Raw genomic sequence first — 23,902 nt, 5'->3', positions numbered from 1 at the left:
TGATGTTCAGGTGTATATCAGTATGTAGTATCTCTACTTTAAAGAGTCCTCTCCTGCTGATGTTCAGGTGTATATCAGTATGTAGTGTCTCTACTGTGACATGTCTCCATGCTTTAATGTTCAAAAAGCTCTTTATTTTTCTCATACTGCCTGTGCTGCAGCACCTCTTTTCACCCTCTGTCTGAAACCAGAGCCCAGTCTGCTCTGATTGGTTAGCTGGCCTGCTCTGTTGTGATTGGTCAACCGCATAGAGATGTCCCGCCCATTAGCCTATCACGTACAATGTGTTGGAGCGCTAGCCGATAAAAGCGCAGAGTGTTACAGAGTGATGTCACTATGTTCTTGAAATCCAATGGAGGCGTATCAGGCATATAATGGATTCATTGATAGCAGATAATGAAATGCCTTCAACTTTGATCGTTTTTTAGTAATTTTATAAAGCAAAAATCTATATTTGGATTAAAAAAATATCAATTTAAGATATATTAAGTTTACAGTCATAAAGAGTAAAACAAAAATCACATTTAAGGAGCTGGAATCAGAGGATTATGACTTAAAAAAAAAGAATGAAAATTACTCAAAATACTTTTTAAATTTTAATTTAATAGTTGACAACAATTGGATTAATCTTTACAGTTTCTTTTTTCGACTTTGGTTTGGACAACACAACTTAGAAACATTACGTATTAATCCAAAAATCATCAATACATGAACACAAATAATTGTTAGCTGCGGTTAGCTGCAAAATCACTGATTGCATTAATGGAAAATTCATTAAATAAATCTAAATTAACCACATCAGTTTATTATATAACAGGAAATTACGACGCTAATTTGTTCGTTTATGATAACGGAAGTAATTTGTTCGTACAGTATATCAGGAACACATTAGATTAATGCCAATGTTTTAATGACTAAAGCACATTGGAGATGTTTGAGTGCTAAAAAAAAACATGTTATCAAAGTTAAACCAATAAAATAAAACTCATCTTACACGGATCAGCTATTGACTTCTTGTTTATTTAATCAGGTGAGTCTGCATACAGAGGTGGAAGAAGTACTAGTGCCAAAAACATGTTTTTTTACTGAAGGAAAAGTATTACTACATTTAAAAAATAGCTATACTTATATAAATCTTACTTTAGCATGTATTGACATCAAAATATACTAATGTGCTTAATGGCCTATTTCAAAATCATATATATATTAAGTGAGTGGAACATGATTAGTGATGCATTAACGTGTTCATCACAGCTCGTGGAAGTGAGCCAATTTAATTTACTTCATAAACTGATGATGGATATCTTAACCTATAATTATGAGTCAATATTTATTTACCTATTACCAGCTCCATTAAATACAGGGTTGCAAGATAAATATTTTGTAATCACAAATTACAACAACTTAATATTGTGTGCAATTCACCTTAAAAAATAGAACACAAGTACTCAAGTAAAGTACGTCTTAATTGTACTTTACTTGAGTACTTGTACTTTTCCACCCCTGTGTGCAGATGTGTTCACACTCTGATTAGAAGCTGAACCTTTGTGAGGTATTTCTGAGATGTTTTCGGGTCTCTGAGGTTTTCTACAAGGACTCGAACTCGTCGATCCTCTGCTTGGTGTTTCCCAGGCGGATCTGACGCAGCGTCTTGTATTTGTCGCGGCCGACTCTCATGTTCTCTGCGTGAAGAAGATCGTTCTGAGACTTCTTGTTGTCGTCGCGGGCTTCTGCCAGCTCGGAGCTCAGGGCCTGAGGAGGGAAACACAGATGGTTACAGCAAATACACTTCAGTTATATTCTGAGAGTTGTTATTATAGAGTGGAGCAGGAATTATGTATTTTTGTACGACAATCCTGAAGGTAGCATCTCCCTGGTTCCCTCCAGAAAAGTTCAAGAGGATTTTTGCATTGGATTTTGGATTATTGCAGAAATTAATTTCAACCTTTATGATACGCAGGATAATCTCCTAATATAAACACCACTTTATGTTTTTTTAAGCGTTAATGAAACAACCAGAAGTAATAAGATAACTTTAGTCTATAGAGTTGTGCAGAAATGAGTCCTATTACCCGGAAATGAGTCAGCGTTTTACCAGTTCTGGTTCTCTCGTCTGGAAGTCAATGGTTTTTGAACATACTTTTGGTTGGATATCTGAAATAAGGTCTGTGTTAACACACGCTGAAGAGATTTTAACGTTTTGTTTTACGACATAAAATGGCGGCTGCTAAGTGTCGAAATGAGACGACTAAACGTCATCACGCCCAACATTAGCCGCCTTTAGCTTAGCGGTGGTGACGTGGAGTCATGTGACCGTGCTGTAGTTTCTTTATAGCCCAACAATAGCCACCTTTAGCTTAGCGGTGGTGACGTGAAGTCATGTGACCGTGCTGTAGTTCCTTTATAGCCCAACAATAGCCACCTTTAGCTTAGCGGTGGTGACGTGAAGTCATGTGACCGTGCTGTAGTTCCTTCATAGCCCAACAATAGCCACCTTTAGCTTAGCGGTGGTGACGTGAAGTCATGTGACCGTGCTGTAGTTCCTTTATAGCCCAACAATAGCCACCTTTAGCTTAGCGGTGGTGACGTGGAGTCATGTGACCGTGCTGTAGTTCCTTTAAAGCCCAACATTAGCCGCCTTTAGCTTAGCGGTGGTGATGTGGAGTCATGTGATCGTGCTGTAGTTCCTTTATAGCCCAACATTAGCCACCTTTAGCTTAGCGGTGGTGACGTGAAGTCATGTGACCGTGCTGTAGTTCCTTTATAGCCCAATATTAGCCACCTTTAGCTTAGCGGTGGTGACGTGAAGTCATGTGACCGTGCTGTAGTTCCTTTATAGCCCAACATTAGCCACCTTTAGCTTAGCGGTGGTGACGTGAAGTCATGTGACCGTGCTGTAGTTTCTTTATAGCCCAACATTAGCCGCCTTTAGCTTAGCAGTTAGCTTTTAACTTCAACAAGTGGTGTTATTATGTGGAAATTATCATGCTGAAAAAAACATGTGTTTGCCACAGAGATTCTTTTCTGCAATACTCCGAAATCCAATGGAAAACTCCCATTGATTCTGGCTGAAGGCGGCTAATGTCCAGCGTGATAATAATAATAATAATAAATTACATTTGTATAGCGCCTTTCAAGGTACCCAAGGCCGCTTTACATGGTGAACAAACAAACAAACCAACAAACAAACAAACAAACCAACAAACAAGAGGATAAAATAATAAAGTAAAAAGTAAATGAAGGATCCGAAGCACTGACCTGCAGCTGTTTCTGCAGCCGCTGGTTCTTCTCGGCCTCGGTGAGCCTCTCCTCCTCCTCCCGGTGGTTGGAGATCTCCTGCGTCTGCAGCTCGGCGCTGTAGGTGCTGTTCTCCTCGCTGTTGTTCTCCTCGTGGTCGCTCTCACTGTCCGAGGAGGAGGAGGATGAAGAGGAGGAAGCAGGAGCCTCAGCAGGAGCCTCAGCAGGAGCCTCGACTTCAGGAGAGGATGAGTGAGAGGAGCTCATCACGTTGTGCAGCTCCTCCTTCGTCTTCTCCAGATTCTCCTCCATATCCCGAGCCTACGACCAGGAGGAGAGGGTTAGTTTAATCTGCATTATTTATAAGTGCTGGTATGACTGTGACCAGTGTATGGACAGTAGCAGGCAGAGCTAGATATCTGGTCTTACCATGACAACTTGGCTTTGTGTCTTTTAATAGACGTGTGATTGTATGTTGGTTTGAAATGTGTTACATTACTTTGTAGCAGAGGGTTATCAAGGCATTGCAGTCAGCAAATATACACAGTAGAAAGATATAGATACACAATATAAAGACACACTTTAGAAGACCAGAGTACTATTACTAACTATAAACATAGGATACTATATTTAAAGGGGACCTATCATGCAAAATGCACTTTTGTACGTCTTTTATACATGAATATGTGTCCCCGGTGTTCCAGGGAACTCACCAAGTGTCAGAAAACACAACCCTCTCTATTTTCCTCCATACCCAAATCTCTAAAAAAGGGGCTGCAACGGATCTGATAAAAACTGATCCAGATTTGAACACTGTCCTAACATCAGGACGGTGGCGCTACGGCTATTGGGCCAACTCCACCAATCAGGAGGAGACAGCCACGGCCATTGCCGTTCAAAAGCGCTGGAGACGCTGTAGTACATATGCCAGGCCAGTAGATGGTGCTGTTCTCACAGAATCAGCCCTTGCAAAAACAGAGCTAAAACATTTCAAATTGAGCAAAATGAGGCATGGCTAAAATGCATGATCTGTTTGGTATTTTGAAAAAAAAAAAGTATAAATATGCCTTATATAGGTATGGTCCTACACTATATTATTCAAATATAGCATGATAGGTCCACTTTAAATATATATAATATACTCTATACAAGTGTACAAAGAGTAATGTATTGGAAACAAGTAACATAAGTGGTGAAATCCAAAGTAGTGGGAAACATAACTAATGCAATAAACTAAGAAAAAACAATCATACAAAAACATAATTGTGTATTACGTTATTTTTAAGTGCTTATATTCTACTGTAAAAACGACATAGGGTGCTAATTGCTCATTTGCCATGGTGTTGAATAAAACACACATAGAAAAGAAAATACTGATTGCATGTTTAAAAAACAGGCTTGTTAATAATAAAAGAACGAGCAGGAAACGCCTCTGACATTTCGAGGTACCCCTGAGTCTTCGTGGAGCCGCTGATCCTCACCTTGCTGTGCCAGGACTCGGCCTCCTCCTCCTTCTCCTTCTGCATCTCCTCCAGGAGGGCGATCTTGGCGCTGTACTCGGCCAGATCTGCAGCCTGAAGGAGGGAGGACAAAATAAAGAAATCGATCAAAATACTCCTGATCACCTGATCTCCTGATCACGTGGCTACTTCAACTCTATGGACACGGTGTCATGAGCAATTAAAGAACGGCATTACATGTTTATCTCGAGTAAAATTGTGCGTCATCCCCTTTTAAAAATTGTGTTTTAATCTTTATCATTATTCATTTTTTGTATTTCATGTCTTATGTCTTCCTTTATTTGAGTATTTATTGTATTGTAGTTGTATTCATTATTATCATACCTTTTACCTCCTTGTGTCCCTCCAATTGTTATATTATGTTTTTAAGCTGATTAAGAGACTTTTCTCACGCTTTAAGAAAAAGGAAATCCTGATAAATCCCCCAAACTAAAGAGTACTTTGCATTAAAAACAGTGTGTGTGTTTATCCTGTGTGTGTGTGTGTGTGTGTGTGTGTGTGTGTGTGTGTGTGTGTGTGTGTGTGTGTGTGTGTGTGTGTATGTGTGTTTCTCTAGTGTGTGTGCGTGTGTTGATCCTGTGTGTGTGTCTGTGTGTGTGTTTCTCCTGTATGTGTGTGTGTTTCTCCAGTGTGTGTGTGTTTCTCCTGTGTGTGTGTTTCTCCAGTGTGTGTGTGTTTCTCCAGTGTGTGTGTGTTTCTCCAGTATGTGTGTGTGTGTTTCTCCAGTGTGTGTGTGTTTCTCCTGTGTGTGTGTTTCTCCAGTATGTGTGTGTGTGTTTCTCCAGTGTGTGTGTGTGTGTGTGTGTGTGTGTGTGTTTCTCCAGTGTGTGTGTGTGTTTCTCCAGTGTGTGTGTGTTTCTCCAGTGTGTGTGTGTTTCTCCTGTATGTGTGTGTGTGTTTCTCCAGTGTGTGTGTGTGTTTCTCCAGTGTGTGTGTGTGTGTGTGTGTGTGTTTCTCCAGTGTGTGTGTGTTTCTCCAGTGAGTGTGTGTGTGTGTTTCTCCAGTGTGTGTGTGTATTTCTCCAGTATGTGTGTGTGTTTCTCCAGTGTGTGTGTGTGTGTTTGTCCAGTATGTGTGTGTGTGTTTCTCCAGTGTGTGTGTGTGTGTGTGTTTGTCCAGTATGTGTGTGTGTGTTTCTCCAGTGTGTGTGTGTGTGTTTCTCCAGTGTGTGTGTGTGTTTGTCCAGTATGTGTGTGTGTGTTTCTCCAGTGTGTGTGTGTGTGTTTGTCCAGTATGTGTGTGTGTGTGTGTGTGTGTTCCTCCTGAGTGTGTGTGTTCCTCCTGAGTGTGTGTGTTTCTCCAGTGTGTGTGTGTTTCTCCAGTGTGTGTGTGTTCCTCCTGAGTGTGTGTGTTTGTCCAGTATGTGTGTGTGTGTTCCTCCTGAGTGTGGGATGTGCTCCTGGTGTTTTCCTCTCCTCTCTCCTCACGCCTCTCTCCTCCTCTCACCAGCTGCTCCTGGTTCCTCATCTGATCCTCCGCCCGCCTGGCCAGCTCCTCCTTGGCGATGATGGCCTCCATCCTCTCCGCCTCCAGCCGGGCGGCCTCCTGCTCCACCCTCCTCCTCTCCTCCTCCAGCCGAACAGCCCTCTCCAGCTGCTCCTGGAGCTCTGAGGGACAACGGCACTCATCAAACAAATAATAAAATCTCTGATCGGATTCTCACCGCACGCTGGTGCCGTTATAAATCTGTTAAATATAGATTTATACGACTACAAGTGATCATTTGGATTGTTTGAAGAGGAGGCACTTCTACACAGTCAGCAGGAAGGAAAGCAATGTGATAATGTGGACTTGTTTTAGACACCTTAAAAGCCAATATCAGTCCAAGTGTACGCTATATTTGGAATATGTTCACCTCTTTACCTTGAAGGGAACTGAAGCCGTTTTCTAGCAACCAGACTAGCTTGTAAAACATGTGAGCTTCTAGTCAACAGATGCCTCAGTCGGTTTGTTTATGTGTGCTATTGTGTGCCTTTAGTGTAGTAAAGGTTCACACAATAACACAAACTAAGTAACTAATGGAGTCAGAAGTAGACCAAAAAAACCCTGTGTTGTTTGAGGTTATCAATGGAGTCTGGTGGTTTTGTAAATGGTAAATGGACTGTAATTATATAGCGCTTTATCCAGTCTTTAAGACCCCTCAAAGCGCTTTACATACTACATGTCGTTCACCCATTCACATCCGTTCATACAGAGCAGGGTACCTTACTCTAGGAACTAACATTCATACAGAGCAGGGTACCTTACTCTAGGAACTAACATTCATACAGAGCAGTGTACCTTACTCTAGGAACTAACATTCATACAGAGCAGTGTACCTTACTCTAGGAACTAACATTCACACACCGTTGGCCATGCCATCGGTAGCAACTCAGGGTTAAGTATCTTGCCCAAGGATACATCGACATTTTGACTGCATGGGCTGGGATCGAACCCACAACCTTTTGGTTATAAGACGACCGCACTCCCTCGCAGCCACAGTCGCCCCAAAAGAGCATTTAAGCCTTTTTTAGACACAAACAAACATATAAAAAGTGAAGGGGGTCTCTTGGTTTAAGTGTCCAAGACTCCATTGACATAAACACTACTTTTAATTTACAGAACACAAGCGTTTCTGGTTTCTGATCCACGATTGGGAAGTGTGTTTGTGTTTTGTGAGACTTCAGTGAATCCAAATCAACCATTTACTAACTCGCTGATCGAGGCAGCAGCCGACCTGAAACTCCTGTGTTCTGTGAGGTTAAATCACAGTTTTTGTCAGGGGAGTCTGGTGGTTTTGAAGAGAGCATACACGTATTTATTTCACACCCCTCAAAAAAAATAAGAAAAAGGCCATAGCATAGAGAAAGCGACTGTTTTAGGAGTCTAAAATAACTACGTCTATGTGTTCTTCAAAACCAACAGACTCCATTAAAACGACAGACATTTTTCTTTGCCGGACTCCAGAGTTTCTGATCTACAATTAATTAGTTTGATTGTGTGACATTGTTGAATCCGAATTGAACCCATAATACACCAGTCACACAATAACACAAACTAACCTACATATTCAGGCTTTTTTAGACCAATAACCGCCACAAACTCACCTTTTCCACCAAGTCAAATGACTGATTTTGCTCAATGGAGTCTGGTTGCTACACTCCAGGTAACTGCTGTCTGACAGTGAGGTAAACCAGTGAAAATATTCCAAATATAGCGTGCACTTAAAACTGTTTTAGGTGTCTGAAATACGTCCACAGCCGTACATTGCTTTACTTCCTGCCGGTCTGTTTCTACAAACGGCAGATTTGACTGTATTCTAGAGCCATAGGGAGGTAAAATATGCTGTATTTCACAAGAAAAAAAGCCAGAGATTTTGCAAATAGTCCTAAAAAGTTCATTATACTATAATTTTTAATCATATGGGGAACCTTATACATTTTTTTTTAAGGGACTTCTTTGGGATACATTGGCTGGGAACCACTGATTTAAAACATACGTGCAAAAGTGATTCCCAAATCAGACCATCATGCAGCCTGGGACATTTTATTCTATGCATTTACTATGAAGCTGAATTCATGTCGCTACTGACTTCTAGTTCAGAAGTCTGCATTCTTATTCGTTATATGAACAGAAATCAATGCCAAGGAATCAGCTGTTATCATTCTTCAAAATAAGAAGTTGTTCAGAAAGCTAAGACGGACCTTTGTTAGACATGAGGGCCCAGTTATTCTCTGACCCTGGCAAAAAAGTGTTAAAACTGAGATGTAGTTCAGGCAGATGACCAGAAGAGGGCAGTACCGTGTGTTTCTGCAGGATATTATGAGCAGTTTGTGTCTGAAATGTTAGCTTTGTGTTTCTCTCTCACCTTTCTCTGCTCTCTTGGTGGTCTCCTCGAACGCGTGCAGCTTCAGCATCAGCTCCTGCTTCTCCTTCTCCATCTCCTCCTTCTCTTTCTCGATGGCCTCCCTCTTCTTCTTCTCGCTCTCCAGCTGCTCCCTGCACAGCACATAGACAAAACACTGATTATACATTTTAATCCCAGCATGGAAATAATGAAATCATTATGTGTAGAGCAGTTATTCTCAAAGTGGGATCTACGGTAATCTGCCACGGGAAAAGTTTAAATGTATTTATATTATCATGATATAAAATCTATTTTCAAATGTTTATTTTTTACAAATGCATTATAACTGAATGAATATGAAACACTTAAGTTCTCACTGCTCTTGATGTATTGTCACTGCTTGTGTTTAATGCTTCTAATAGATGTCTAATATCTTTCTAATACATTTATTTAATCACATTTATGAGAATATTTGTGTATATGCCAGAGGCTCTTTGCAGCAGATGCTCTGTCTTAGAGATCATTACAGACCCCCCCCCCCCCCCTTACCTCTCCATCTTTTTGCTCATGCGCTCCTCTTTGGCCTGCGCCTTCATCTGCTGCACCTCGATGGTGTCGGGCTTGCGGCGGCGCATGTACAGGTCGTGGTTCCCCATGCACAGCTGCAGGATGCGCTTATTGACCCTCAGGCGGGGGGCGTAGAAAATAAAATCCTTAAAGATAAAGAAAAGTCACCATGTCAGGGTCTGGTTTCATACGTTCTTTAAAAGGTCCCCTATTAGACTGCTTTTCATCAATATATTACAGGTCTCAGATTTATACAAACATGTCTCTGAAGTGTTTGGCTCCAAACACCAAACAGATCATTGCAGCATCCCATAATCCCCTCTGTTTCAGCCCTGTTTCCAAAGTGCTGATTCTCTGTCTGTTACTTTAAGATCCTTAGTACACACCAAGCCGATTTCGGCCGTCGATAGATGTCTGGCCGTCGATGAGCGTCCTGTCGCGCTACTCAGATTGGTGTGTCCCGCCCCGGCGTGTCTTTTCGGCCGTGCCGACACCTTCCGCCGCCGATTCAACATGTTGAATCGGTAGGCTGTCGGTAAAAGGCTGTTGGCTAAAGAAATCACTCTGATTGGCTGTTCAGCTAGCGAATCAGTGCATGAGAAGCGAAACGGAAGTGAGGGACCGAAACAAACTATTAAGAAGGCAAATCTGAGATTTCATTTAACTCCAGCTCTCGACACAGGTTCGGGAAAGCCCCATGAGCTTCTCGCTGTAGAGTGAAAATGGAACGCACACGCTATTTGTTGTTTGTTTGTATCACGCAGTCTGTTCTTCTTCTCTCGGTGTATCACGCAGTCTGTCTTCCAGTTGTTGCCTCTTTTGAATGACGAATACACACTACCGCCGCCTGCTGGTAAGGAGAGTTATTGCCACTCACGCATGCGCAGTTCGTACGTGCTACTTCGCCGTCGGATGAAGTCTTTGCGGTGTGTTCCAGTGCGACTGTTGGCCAAGACGCAGGAGACGTGAGGCGACACAACAGTCGGGTCCGTCGGGACGTGTTCTTTGGTGTCAGATTGGTGTGTAGGGACTTTTGGATGAAAATAAGGAGCCCCTCCCCACGCCCCTCTGAGAGATATTTGGTTAAAAAGAACTTAATGGTGCTCTAGGAGGAGATTCAGGTGATAGGGGGGGGGGGGGGGTTACCTTGGTTGGTGATTGGCTAATGGGTACACAAGCCAAAACATCGTTATGACATCATAAAGTGGCCAAAATCTGATCAGCTCATTTTCAGACAGGTTTTTATAAAAATGGATCAGGACAAAAAGAGAGGGAATCTTTTTTCCTGAAACTTTCAGAGTCTCTTTACACAGAGGGGACACATGTTGATGTAGAAGAGACATGAAGAAGAGGGGACACATGTTGATGTAGAAGAGACATGAAGAAGAGGGGACACATGTTGATGTAGAAGAGACATGAAGAAGAGGGGACACATGTTGATGTAGAAGAGACATGAAGAAGAGGGGACACATGTTGATGTAGAAGAGACATGAAGAAGAGGGGACACATGTTGATGTAGAAGAGACATGAAGAAGAGGGGACACATGTTGATGTAGAAGAGACATGAAGAAGAGGGGACACATGTTGATGTAGAAGAGACATGAAGAAGAGGGGACACGTGTTGATGTAGAAGAGACATGAAGAAGAGGGGACACATGTTGATGTAGAAGAGACATGAAGAAGAGGGGACACATATTGATGTAGAAGAGACATGAAGAAGAGGGGACACATGTTGATGTAGAAGAGACATGAAGAAGAGGGGACACATGTTGATGTAGAAGAGACATGAAGAAGAGGGGACACATGTTGATGTAGAAGAGACATGAAGAAGAGGGGACACATGTTGATGTAGAAGAGACATGAAGAAGAGGGGACACATGTTGATGTAGAAGAGACATGAAGAAGAGGGGACACATGTTGATGTAGAAGAGACATGAAGAAGAGGGGACACATGTTGATGTAGAAGAGACATGAAGAAGAGGGGACACATGTTGATGTAGAAGAGACATGAAGAAGAGGGGACACATGTTGATGTAGAAGAGACATGAAGAAGAGGGGACACATGTTGATGTAGAAGAGACATGAAGAAGAGGGGACACATGTTGATGTAGAAGAGACATGAAGAAGAGGGGACACATGTTGATGTAGAAGAGACATGAAGAAGAGGGGACACATATTGATGTAGAAGAGACATGAAGAAGAGGGGACACATGTTGATGTAAAAGAGACATGAAGAAGAGGGGACACATGTTGATGTAGAAGAGACATGAAGAAGAGGGGACACATGTTGATGTAGAAGAGACATGAAGAAGAGGGGACACATGTTGATGTAGAAGAGACATGAAGAAGAGGGGACACATGTTGATGTAGAAGAGACATGAAGAAGAGGGGACACATGTTGATGTAGAAGAGACATGAAGAAGAGGGGACACATGTTGATGTAGAAGAGACATGAAGAAGAGGGGACACATGTTGATGTAGAAGAGGCATGAAGGAGAGGGGACACATGTTGATGTAGAAGAGACATGAAAAAGTGGATTTTGCATAATAGGTGAACTTTAAAAATCATTGAGCTGCTTAGGCCAATCTAAACTTAGTCTGGATGGTTGTTCTTCCTAAGAAGGAAAGTATTACTATGTCTGTGTACTTGTTTGATTCTCATAATGTGTATTTATCTCTTTTAGGATCTTAAGACTTATGAAATACTTACAGGAGCTTTCTTATCGATGGGCTTGATGATGAACTTCTTGTCGTTGAAAGAGATGTTTCTGATTTCGCTCCAGGGGAACCCGATCTTTGGAGTGAGTCTGCGGGAGGAGACAGAGACGGAGTTTGTTTACATCACATGCTCTCAGTCAGAAGACTCTTAGCTCTGACACATGTGATATCAGAGCTTCACGTTGTAGTAGAATCAGGAGAAGTCGGTCAATGGCCTCTCAAAAACATCAGCCACGCGGTCAAACGTGATATTTATAACTCCTCAGACTGAAGCGAGGCAGCAGAGGTCAATGACTGGGAGTGTGTTGCTCTTAAACTACTACTGGATGTCATCAAATCAATAAAAAAACATCTGGTATTTTAGGAGATACATTATAACGCCAATGGAAGGAATACTTATTAAATACTTATTTATACAAAACAAGCATTTCTTGTTTTGAATATATAAAGAAAACGTTTCTTACGTGCTGCTACTGTGAACATTTAAGGTCACCTATCATGCTATCTTTAGGCAATAGCACAGGTCTCAGATATATAAAAATATATAAAAAACATGTCTATGAAGTGTTTTGCTCAAAATACCAAACAGATCACCCATTCTAGCCATGCCTCATATCCCTCTATTTCACTTCCTGTTTCAAAAGTGATGATTTTATGTATGAAGCTTTAAAAAAATAAAGAATTGATCAAAAATAAAAAAGGAGGGGTCTGAGCTCATGCGGGACCCGGCAGCTACTGTCTAAACTAAATACTGCTGTGATGAAACGCCATATCATGGATTATCAAGGATTATTTCTGAAACAGTATGGAGCTCAAAGGCTTTCTCTCTTGCCGGTTATACCACAAGGTGAGTTCCTTTTTATTTCCTGCTTCTTCACACACATGCTCTCCAGTACAGGTTAGCTCTGAGTGTTAGCGATGCTAATGTAAACACCGACCATATTACATCCAAAACAGTCGGGCATTGTTTCTGATAGCAACGTTTCTGATAGGGCCGTGGGTCCACATTTCAGATATTACGTCATATCGGACGCAAATCTGGATCAGCTCCGTTGTAGCCCCGTTTTAGAGATTTGGGTACGGAGGAAAAGAGAGAGGGTTTTATTTTCTGACGCTGCGTGAGTTCCCCGACACACCGGGGACACATCTTTATGTATACAAGACATCAACAAGTGCATTTTGCATGATAGGTCCCCTTTAAACAATTTCTAAGAATTTAAGTCAATGAGGACATTTTAGACATCTGTTTAATTCACTATTTTACTATTCAATTGTATTTATATTTTTGTATTTTGTCTTTATGCTTATTTTTCTTTATTAATAGTTTTTCATGCTTACCATTGAATTTATGTTTTTATTTGACAACAGGCCAGCGTTACTTGGGGTTGGGATTTTGTTAAAATATTAAACTGTAAGTTAAAGTGTATAATGGAAAATGACAAAACTTAAAAAAGATTTTAAAAAACACAGAAAATACATTCCCACAATGTATGTCTCATTTTAATCTATTTTATATTCACTCATCGTCACACACATGCATTTTTACTAAAACCTTTTAATATAACACCTCTGCTTAAACAGTACTTGCACGGACGAGTAAACTTTTTCTATTCAGAAGTTTTTTAAATAGTAAGGTTTTAGTGAAAGGGAACGTTTCTTTAGTTCGTTCTGGCTGTTGTTAAATGGGGCCAACATCTACTTCAATTCATCCAGACGTTTCTCCAACAATTTAAAGGTCCCCTATTATACTGTTTTTCATCAATATATTATAGGTCTCAGATATATCCAGAACCTGTCTCTGATTGGCTGAAACACCAAACAGATCATTGCAGCAGGGGGGGGGGGGGGGGGGGGGGGGGGGGGGGGGGGGGGGGGGGGGTTACCTTGGTTGCTGATTGGCTAATGGTTACACAAGCCAAAACATCGTTATGACATCATCAAGTGGCCAAAATCTGATCAGCTCATTTTCAGACAGGTTTTTTTTAAGTGGATTTAGCATAATAGGTCCCCTTTAAGGTCAAACAGGGAGAGTAAATGGTCCTGTTGCAGGTGAGTTATTCCTTTAAGTCCCTGATCTATGGTCTTACTTGTCGTCCTTCTCGTAGATGTTGAGCCCCAGAGCGTCCACTCCGAGCCACAGGTCGGATCCCTTCTTGTTCTTGATCTCAAAGTAGTTCACGCCGAACATCTCCAGATCCTGCGCGATCTTCAGGTACTCGATCATCGCCTCCTCCCTGATCGGGTCACACACACACGTAGGTTTAGAATAGATAAGATCTCATTGGTAAAATAAACAAATGTGTTAATAAATGTAATATTAAATCGGTCACTTTTTATACTTTGAACTTGCAAAGTGACATGAACAGTATCTATATATTTACAACATGTTTATTGTACATAGTCATTTAGTTCAATAGCAAATACTCAAAAGGTCTAGGTATTATTATGTTTGTATTCTCTGCTTTCCACTCAATTTAAAAAACTAATATTAAGCATTTGATGTCTACAGCTAAACTAAAAAAACAATTCTTGAAGTATGGAATACCTGAATTCCCCAAATTGTCTGATATTGACTATACAGTAAGACTTTGTTATTTTTTATTAAAAAAATACCAAAGAAAACAAAAAAAGTAAAAGTGACTTGCTTTAAAAGGGAGATGAGTACATGGACAGAGTAATTGTTCAGGAGGAGATTTAGTGACTCACTTGAGCATGGAGCGGTGCTCCTGGTGCCAGACCTGGATCCTCTCCTCCCACTGCTGCTTCGTCAGCTTGTGTTGCTCCAGAACTCTGAGATAATACAGAGGTTATCATCAATATATTTAATGCAGAACATTTAACTTTTACTATAGTGTTGCTCCAGCACTCTGAGGGGAGAGAAGTGATCAGAAACACACTGGAAACCATGTACACAAACAATATATACCTATGGAGCTAGGTCTAACACCTGCTGCCCTGTAGTGTTTTGTCTCTTGTTGGTGAGTGTGAGCATGTAAGAGCACGATGGTTCAAAATGGAGTCATTGTTAGAGAATACAATACAAGTGTTTTAAATAGTAACAAAAACGTCATATATTTGTGAAGTAGTGAGCATACGACTGAGGCTTGATTATAACACACAAGTCGTATGCGAGTTTGAAAAAGGATTGTCTTCTTTGCAAAGTAATATGTTAATATATATAAGTAATATATATATAAATAAATGTTTTTAGGTTATACAAAATGCCAAACCCCATCCCACATGTAACCCTGACCAATGCACCTTTACAAATGTTCATATTAAAACAGTTCAAGGGCAAGTATGATTCACATTTATAATCACACAAAGAAAAGTTGGATTTTACTGCACGAGTTGTTGCACTTTTGAAATTGTACTTCAAGATTCAAAGGTTTTATTGTCATATGCACATAAGCTACAGTGTAGAAATGGCAATGACATTCTTCTGACCTCCAACAATGCAACATATATAATAAAATACAAACATACAAAATAAAAAGTAGTTCAAAAACTCTATATACATGGAGAATTCACTTCAGGGTGAGTTATTGATATACATAAGGTAATTCTGGTTTTGTCGTAACCCCACTAACACCCAGAGGTGGGAAGTAGTGGAGTACAAATACTTTGTTACTGTACTTAAGTACATTTTTCTGGTATCAGTACTTTACTCCACTACTTATTTTTCTGACGACTTTTTACTTTGACTTCTTACATTTTGAACACAAATACCTGTACTTTCTACTTCTTACATGTTGAACACAAATACCTGTACTTTCTACTTCTTACATGTTGAACCCAATTACCTGTACTTTCTACTTCTTACATGTTGAACACAAATATCTGTACTTTCTACTTCTTACATTTTGAACCCAAATACCTGTACTTTCTACTTCTTACATTTTGAACCCAATTACCTGTACTTTCTACTTCTTACATTTTGAACACAAATACCTGTACTTTCTACTTCTTACATTTTGAACACAAATACCTGTACTTTCTACTTCTTACATGTTGAACACAAATACCTGTACTTTCTACTTCTTACATGTTGAACACAAATACCTGTACTTTCTACTTCTTACATTTCCCAAACAGGCTGGTTACTTTAGTTTGAATGTGTGTTTGGTGGCGTGATCATTATTATTTAGAGTCATTGCATGCCTATTGATTTGAACACGATCCGTGTATCCATCATTTCCTGGTCTTCTCTAAAGAAGAGGGACCAATGAAAACGTTGTCATGTTGCCGTTGTTCAGCATGGAAACATTCATTAGCTAACAATGACATTATTGTTCTATTAATATAAAGGGAGGTCAGGTACTCTTTAAAACAGCTGCTAGTTATGGGTACTTTTTACTGAAGTACATTTCAAAGCCCATACTTCTTTACTTTTACTTGAGTAAAGAAGTTTAGTCAGTACTTCTACTTTTACCAGAGTATTTTTAAACACGAGTATCTGTTCTTCTACTTGAGTAAAGGATGTGTGTACTTTACTAACCCCCCCTCTCACCTCCGGGCCAGCAGCTTCTCGTTGGACAGGTATCCGGGCTGAAAGGCAGATTTATCCTGCTCTCCGTACTTGGCCTGCACGGCGTAGGAGGCCAGCAACACGGCGGACTCGGGGGGGCAGTACACCTCCTCCCCCAGGACGTCCTCCTTCCCCTGCAGGAAGAACAGCCTGCGCGTCACGTCCTGGATCAGCTCCTCAGACACGTCCTCCGGGTAGAACTTCACCCGCAGCTTGAACTGCAGCGGGGTCTCCTTCTTCACATCCTGGGACATCACCTGGGGGAGAGGAGGGGAGGAAGGGGATTAAATACATGAGTGTAGAGGATAAATAGAAGGTGTGATAGATGACAGTAGAACATGCTAGGGCTGCACAATTTGGAAAATAGCAAATACGGTTCTTTAAATCTGTAGATAACAATCCATATGCCGGGATTTTATTCAAAATGTTGCGTTTTAACTCATATTTAGCCTTTAACAAATACTTTGCTTCCCGCGATATGAATATTGCACAAGTGCACATTACAGTTTTGATCACATTTAGATTAATTGTGCAGCTTTAGCCCACGCAGGATGTGTACTTTCTTTGGCACTAGGTGTTCCTCAGTCAAAAATAATAACAAAAGGTCGAAATTGTCGGTGAAAACGTAAGATCCAGACTAAAATCCATCATCAAACCTAACGAGGAACATAAGAAATATATTAAAAGTCAAATATAGTTAATTAGAGTCTGGTGTATTTAGGAAGAGCAGGATAGAGTAGAGCTTAATAAAGAAGAACTAAACAGTATGTCAGATTTCTTCTCACTCCTTCAGTGAAACCACTCGTTTACCTTCTTGTCGTAGTTCAGCCAGGTCATGAATCCTTTAGCGTTGACAAACTGCAGACCGAAGTACCAGATCTCCCTCAGACCGATGGTCCGAGCAACCTGACACACACACACACACACACACACACACACACACACACACACACACACACACACACACACACACACACACACACACACACACACACACACACACACACACACACACACACACACACACACACACACACACACACACACACACACACACACACACACACACACACACACACACACACACACACACACACACACACACACACACACACACACACACACACACACACACACACACACGAGGAAATGTTAAAGGCCTGTCTCCATTTGTTTTCTGTGTAGAGCTGTAGGTGCTTGTTAAGGTGTGTGTGTGTGTGTGTGTGTGTGTGTGTGTGTTTCCCCTGCTTGCTTGTTATGGTTGTAAACAGAGATGTTGGCCCTCTTTCTGTTTCGTCTGATTGTTTTATGTTCCTATGCTAATGCTCTGATAGACCGTAGACTTATGTGGTCATTTAGCACGTCTTAGTCACATCGTCCTGGCTGCTGCCTACTTCTGTACACTGTGTTATTGTCACATTTAGCAACGTAGTGAATTGAAATCCAAGTATATATAAAAGTTGTTATGCTCTTGTCACAGAGGTCATAAAGTACAGCAATGTGAAAAACAGTGGACAGCTGATGCCTCTGTCATATTTAATTGACATTTCTCATTTCTCTAAATGCCTGTTTCCTCGACTTCTCTCTCCTCGAGTCTCTTCCTCGCCTCCTCTGCTCAAGGAGTCAAGTGGAGGAATCAAGGAGGTGCGAGAGGCTGAATTAAACCACCTTTGGGGAGGATGTGATACAGCACAGATACAGGATATACAGTTCAATGCATCAGTCTGACTTATGATCAGGTTTCTGTGACAGTAGCTGAGTTAGAGCTTCAGGAGGAGCTGCGTTCATGTTCAGTACAAAGGTTTAGTGATTCAGTAAACTCTGAGGAAAGAGGGCGTTCTTCTGTCTGCAGGTGATGTCACCTTCAGTGGAAGTTAGTGAGGATTAGGCTTTTGGGTGTGTGTTTTAATGAGTCAACTATTCAGGGAGGAAACCGTCTCGTTGGGGGTGCATTTGACATTTTGTATCAGTTTTGATGTGTATCATAAGACAGACAGGGACCTTAACATTACAGCTGCAGCAACCAGTCAACCAAAAGAAAAATGTGAATAGAAAATAAGGAATGTTTCATAAAAATATACAGTTTTCATCAAAAATTGAAATGTATTTTTATCTAAAAAAATAAAAAACACAATTTTATCTAATAAACCACTATTGTTGGAAGTTATGAAAGTAAGCTATCTTTTTTTAGGTATACTTAAAATATATTTCATGGCTTTTATTTTATGTTAATTTCTTCTTGCATTCCAGTGCATTTCATCGGATAGCAAAGCATAACTTTAATGTATGTGCAAGAAAACTGACAACAATGAGAGTGAAGTCCCAAACGACAGAAAACTATAATAAATCGTATATATATATATGAGTGCATATTTGACTGGTGTTTTCCCACAGACCTGGTCGAACAGCTGCTTCCCGGTGGTGTTCGGGTGGAAGGAGAACTCCAGCTCTGCGTCCATGGTGGTGACGCGCACGTTGACCTGCAGAAAAAAGGCCGTTCAGTGGAAACAGGGATTTCTGCTTGTAAACACACCAAAAACCTCTCTATTAAACCAAAGCATGTACCTGTTATCCAATATATATACATCTGAATCCATCAATCGTGCATTTAACCACATTTTTCTACCTTAAGTTGCAGAAAAATTGCTTGTTAATTCTGCCACCTTTGCTTTTAACTGCTTCATTACGAAACAGCTTTTCTTTGTAGTTAAACTCATGCATAATAAAGTAGTGTGTGCGTGCGTGCGTGCGTGCGTGTGTGTGTGTGTGATGCCTTTAATGTTGGTCATTCATAAACCCTAATTGCTCTGTATCTCGTCAGACTTTGGACTATCCTTGCAGAGGTGCCACAAGGTTGTACCTACAGATTAAAATATCAAAATATGTGCGGAGCCAAGTCGCCTTTAGACCTGTCAGGCGTTCGAAAAATCGAATTTTTTTTATTAATTACTACAGCAATTAAACTGACACGTAAATCTGGGGGTTTCAGCATGAAAATCGTAAAGTACATTTACTCAACATCTGTTAAAACTTGAGGTATTTTAGTTCTTTGCTTTCATGCCACTACACTACGGTTTTACTAACCTTACATAACGTACTTTATATGAGATTATAAAATATGATGTTTTGTTATAAACTAAATGACCTAAGAGTGTAAGTAAGTTCAGCTGAAATAAAAGATTTATAATCGTCTGAAATTGAAGGTTTTGTTGCTTTTCCTGCTATTTAAAAAAAACGTGTTAATTTGTTTTCATCGTGAGCGCTTTTACTTCAAACTTTAAGTGTATTTTGCGGTTAATACTTCATTAAAGTAAGGTTTTGAATGCAGGGCTTGGACTTTTACTTGTAGTGGAGTATTTTCTAGTAGTAGAGGAGGTATTAAGATCATTTACTTAAGTACAATTTGCAAAACTACAGTGTACAAATACTCAATTACAAGTAAAAGTGCATTTAAAAGATATTAGCGTCACAGTACACCACAATTAAAAGTACACATTTTAAGGCAGTGTATGTATTATTGCATTAATGTGTTCATTACTACTATGTTGGTGAGTGTGGGGTTTATTTGAAATACTTTATATACTGTAGTACTGGGTGGCTTAACCTATACTATTATAGAATAATGTATATCATATTTAATTATATTTGCTATTGTTATTCTAAATCTGCAAAGTACTTACATCTGTACAATACATGTAGTGGAGTAAAAAGTACAACATTTGCCAAAGAAATGTAGTAAAGTAAAAGTATAAAGTATTTGAATGTGAAAATACTCAAGTAAAGTACAAGTACCTCAATGTTTTACTTAAGAACAGTACTTGAGTAAATGTACTGTACTGTAATGTATGTATTTATTTTAAAGATGTAGTTACTAGGTACTTTCTACATAAATAACATAGTGTTTATATAATATATCTACCAGAAGTACACAAAGTATTCAAAATGTTCCCGACAACGACAAATAACAACATTAAAATACTCTAATATGTAGTTTCTAAACAGGATAATATAATATTGTATAATAATAAAACACTTTGATAAGAGCCATCCTGCACAATGAGTACTTTTAGCTGATATGTACTTTCACTCTTACCTGAAGACTTTTACTTGTAATGGAGTATTTTCAAAGTGTGGTATTAGTACTTTTACTTAAAGGGGACCTATCATGCAAAATGCACTTTTGTACGTCTGTTATACATGAATATGTGTCCCCGGTGTTCCAGGGAACTCACCAAGTGTCAGAAAACACAACCCTCTCTATTTTCCTCCATACCCAAATCTCTAAAAAAGGGGCTGCAACGGATCTGATAAAAACTGATCCAGATTTGAACACTGTCCTGACGTCAGGACAGTGGCGCTACGGCTATTGGGCCAACTCCACCAATCAGGAGGAGACAGCCACGGCCATTGCCGTTCGAAAGCGCTGGAGACGCTGTAGTACATATGCCAGGCCAGTAGATGGTGCTGTTCTCACTGAATCTGCCCAGAGCTAGAAAATGTCAAAATGAGCAAAATGAGGCATGGCTAAAATGCATGATCTGTTTGGTATTTTGAAGAAAAAAAAAGTATAAATATGCCTTATATAGGTATGGTCCTACACTATATTATTCAAATATAGCATGATAGGTCAACTTTAAGTAAATGATCTGAATACTTCCTCTACTGCTAGAAAATACTTTACTACAAGTAAAACTCCAAGCCCTGCATTCACAACTTCACTTAAAGGTCACCTATCATGCTATTTTTAGGCAATAGCATAGGTCTCAGATATATACAAATATATAAAAAACATGTCTATGAAGTGTTTTGCTCAAAATACCAAACAGATCACCCATTCTAGCCATGCCTCATATCCCTCTATTTCACTTCCTGTTTCAAAAGTGCTGATTTGGGGTATAAAGCTTTTTTTTTTTAAATAAAAAAGCAGGGTCTGAGCTCATGCAGGACCCGGCAGCTACTGTCTAAACTAAATACTGCGGTGATGAAACGCCATATCATGGATTATCAAGGATTATTTCTGAAACAGTATGGAGCTCAAAGGCTTTCTCTCTTGCCGGTTATACCACAAGGTGAGTTCCTTTTTATTTCCTGCTTCTTCACACACATGCTCTCCAGTACAGGTTAGCTCTGAGTGTTAGCGATGCTAATGTAAACACCGACCATATTACGTCCAAAACAGTCGGGCATTGTTTCTGATAGCAACGTTTCTGATAGGGCCGTGGGTCCACATTTCAGATATTACGTCATATCGGACGCAAATCTGGATCAGCTCCGTTGTAGCCCCGTTTTTAGAGATTTGGGTACGGAGGAAAAGAGAGGGTTTTATTTTCTGACGCTGCGTGAGTTCCCTGACACACCGGGGACACATATTGATGTAGAAAAGACATAAAAAAGTGCATTTTGCATGATAGGTCCTAAGTGAAGTATTATCAGCAAAAAGTACCTGAAGTATAACGTAAAAGTATTAAATTATGAAAATACTGTAAACTAGAACTTTTTAAAGTAAAACCTTCCATTTGAGACGATAATATTTGCACAATAAATGACATTAAATGTTCTAAAAACAGATGTGAATGTTTTATTTCAGCGTGACTTGGATAACCTCTTATGTAATTTGATTTATAACAAAACATCATATGTTATAAACGTATGTAAAGTATGTTATGTAAGGTAAATCAAACTGCAGTGGAAGAAAAAGCACATTTCCAGCCCTGTAAAAAGCAGGATGTTACAAAGACTATGTTGACAGTGTGATATCAGTATTTTAAAGTAAAGGCTCTGAAATCAGCTGCAGGACACTTTGAGTTTTGTCGCGGTTACACAATCCTTTTATGAAGTCACACTGGAGCACACCCAGAGTGTCATAAAGATAAAAACTCTGAGACTTAGGCAACACAAATCCATTTATGAAACCTGCACCAGTTTCTACATTTACACAGAAAACTGCTTAACTCCAGCTGATGCAGAGCGACCTTTCCTCCAATCATTCACGGTTAAAATCAACATTACTGGAGCGGGAATACATTTAAATCTTTCTATTATCTTACATCGTGTTCTTTTTGGTATCTTTGTTTAAGAATGTTCCTGATTAACACTTTTAAACCTGCTGCCATGACTTTAAAATGTGGAGTTTAACGCGAGTATAATGGAGGTAAATGTCAGAATGACCTCCTTAGGAAAGGCTTTCTCCTTGGGAAAGTCAATATACGCTCAGATCTGATGTCGTAATGCAACCTTCTTATCAGTTCTCCGACACACTGATGCTGAAACTCAACTAAGGACATTTAGGACTCACTCTTTTTAACGGAACATTGATTATTGTTGCCGAATCACAAGGGGAGAAAACAGTTATTAAAGCATACAGTCATGAGATGTTGGTGAAAGTCACTGATTACACAATCACTTCAAAGCTTGTTAATGTGATTATAATCAGTTTTGCTCAACCACACTCTGTCTAGCTGTGGTGATAAAGGAGTGTTTAAGTAGCATTGTTTCTGACAGGAATGTGTGCAGCATGGGTCAAACTCTACATTTGGTTAATGAGTAAAGACCAAGAAGCAGAAGAAGAAGGGAAGGTGGCTCATATAGAACAACTCACAAGCTTGAAAATAGAGAGAAAAATGTGTTTAAAACTATAAAAACACACATTATTGAGCTTCAAATCTCATTTTCGTCACTTTAACACATAAACCCACGGCCTTCCTTTCACACAGGAACCAGGAAGAGACTTTGAAGTGACGTATTTAACGAAATTAATCACAAATTCTTACTGTTTTGGGCATCTTGGCGGAGGTTTTTGAGGGGGCTCCAGCAGAAGAAAGTGTTTCCCAGGCGGACCGAGGCTGCAGTGGGCGACTGGCAGCAGAATCTCCACCTGATAAAGAAAAAAAGGCAGCTCCGCTACGCTGACAGACTGAAGGGCAGGGCTGCTGTCCTTTGAACTCGGCTGCAGATCGCTCTCAGTGACGTGGGAGGCGCAGCGATCACACACACTTTCCAGAGAGGGGACTTACCTGCAGCAGTGAGACCACGAACAGCTCCACCTAAAGACAATCTCCTGCTTCAGCACAGGAAGTGGTGACCTTTGGTCGGCGCGTGCACGGCTGTAAAAGGCCCGGACGAGCTAATCATGCTGCCTGCCTGGAGGTGACATGAGTGAGTCATGAGCGGCCATAACGACATCAAGATAACGTCTGCTGGTGGTGAGACTCAGGGGACAGAAAGGTCTCGAGCAGTTTCAGATTTACACACTTTAATGACGAGGGTACAGGAACAACAAAATCAGGATTCACAGAGATGTGGACATAGACACGTTTTTATCTTTAAAGAGGACATATACTGCTCATGATCAGGGTCATATTGTTTATCGTTACATAGTGATGTCATGGAACTTTGGGATTTTAGCCTCTGCAGACCATTTACATGCACACAAACGTATAGAATACACTACAGGAGAGGGAAAAACCCTAAAAGCAGAATAGGGCCTCTTTATAGTTTGATTTATGG

The 23,902-nt window shown here is 40.2% G+C and overlaps 1 protein-coding gene across 1 annotated transcript; it reads right to left on the bottom strand.

The window, feature by feature from the left end:
- Positions 1-583: 583 nt before the first annotated feature.
- Positions 584-23,452, bottom strand: ezra (ezrin a). The gene is made up of 13 exons (XM_034144430.1): positions 23,167-23,452; positions 18,793-18,876; positions 17,207-17,302; positions 16,379-16,653; positions 14,575-14,658; positions 13,956-14,102; positions 11,861-11,957; positions 9,133-9,296; positions 8,605-8,735; positions 6,204-6,364; positions 4,719-4,811; positions 3,259-3,558; positions 584-1,752 (listed from the first exon to the last, which is right to left on the bottom strand). Exons 1-13 carry the CDS (start codon positions 23,176-23,178, stop codon positions 1,588-1,590), a joined length of 1,809 nt encoding a protein of 602 aa, XP_034000321.1. The 5' UTR covers positions 23,179-23,452; the 3' UTR covers positions 584-1,587.
- Between the last annotated feature and the right edge of the window lie 450 nt (positions 23,453-23,902).

Source organism: Trematomus bernacchii, unplaced genomic scaffold (assembly GCF_902827165.1).
Source record: "Trematomus bernacchii unplaced genomic scaffold, fTreBer1.1, whole genome shotgun sequence".
NCBI classification, from domain to species: Eukaryota; Metazoa; Chordata; class Actinopteri; order Perciformes; family Nototheniidae; genus Trematomus; species Trematomus bernacchii.
This window is presented reverse-complemented; position numbering and strand designations above follow the sequence as displayed.

Coding starts and splice junctions, on each gene's coding strand:
- ezra (XM_034144430.1), bottom strand. Junction 14,659..16,378: donor GAGAAGCTGCTGGCCCGGAG/GTGAGAGGGGGG, acceptor GTATTATCTCAG/AGTTCTGGAGCAACACAAGC. Junction 6,365..8,604: donor CACCAAGAGAGCAGAGAAAG/GTGAGAGAGAAA, acceptor GTTGTCCCTCAG/AGCTCCAGGAGCAGCTGGAG.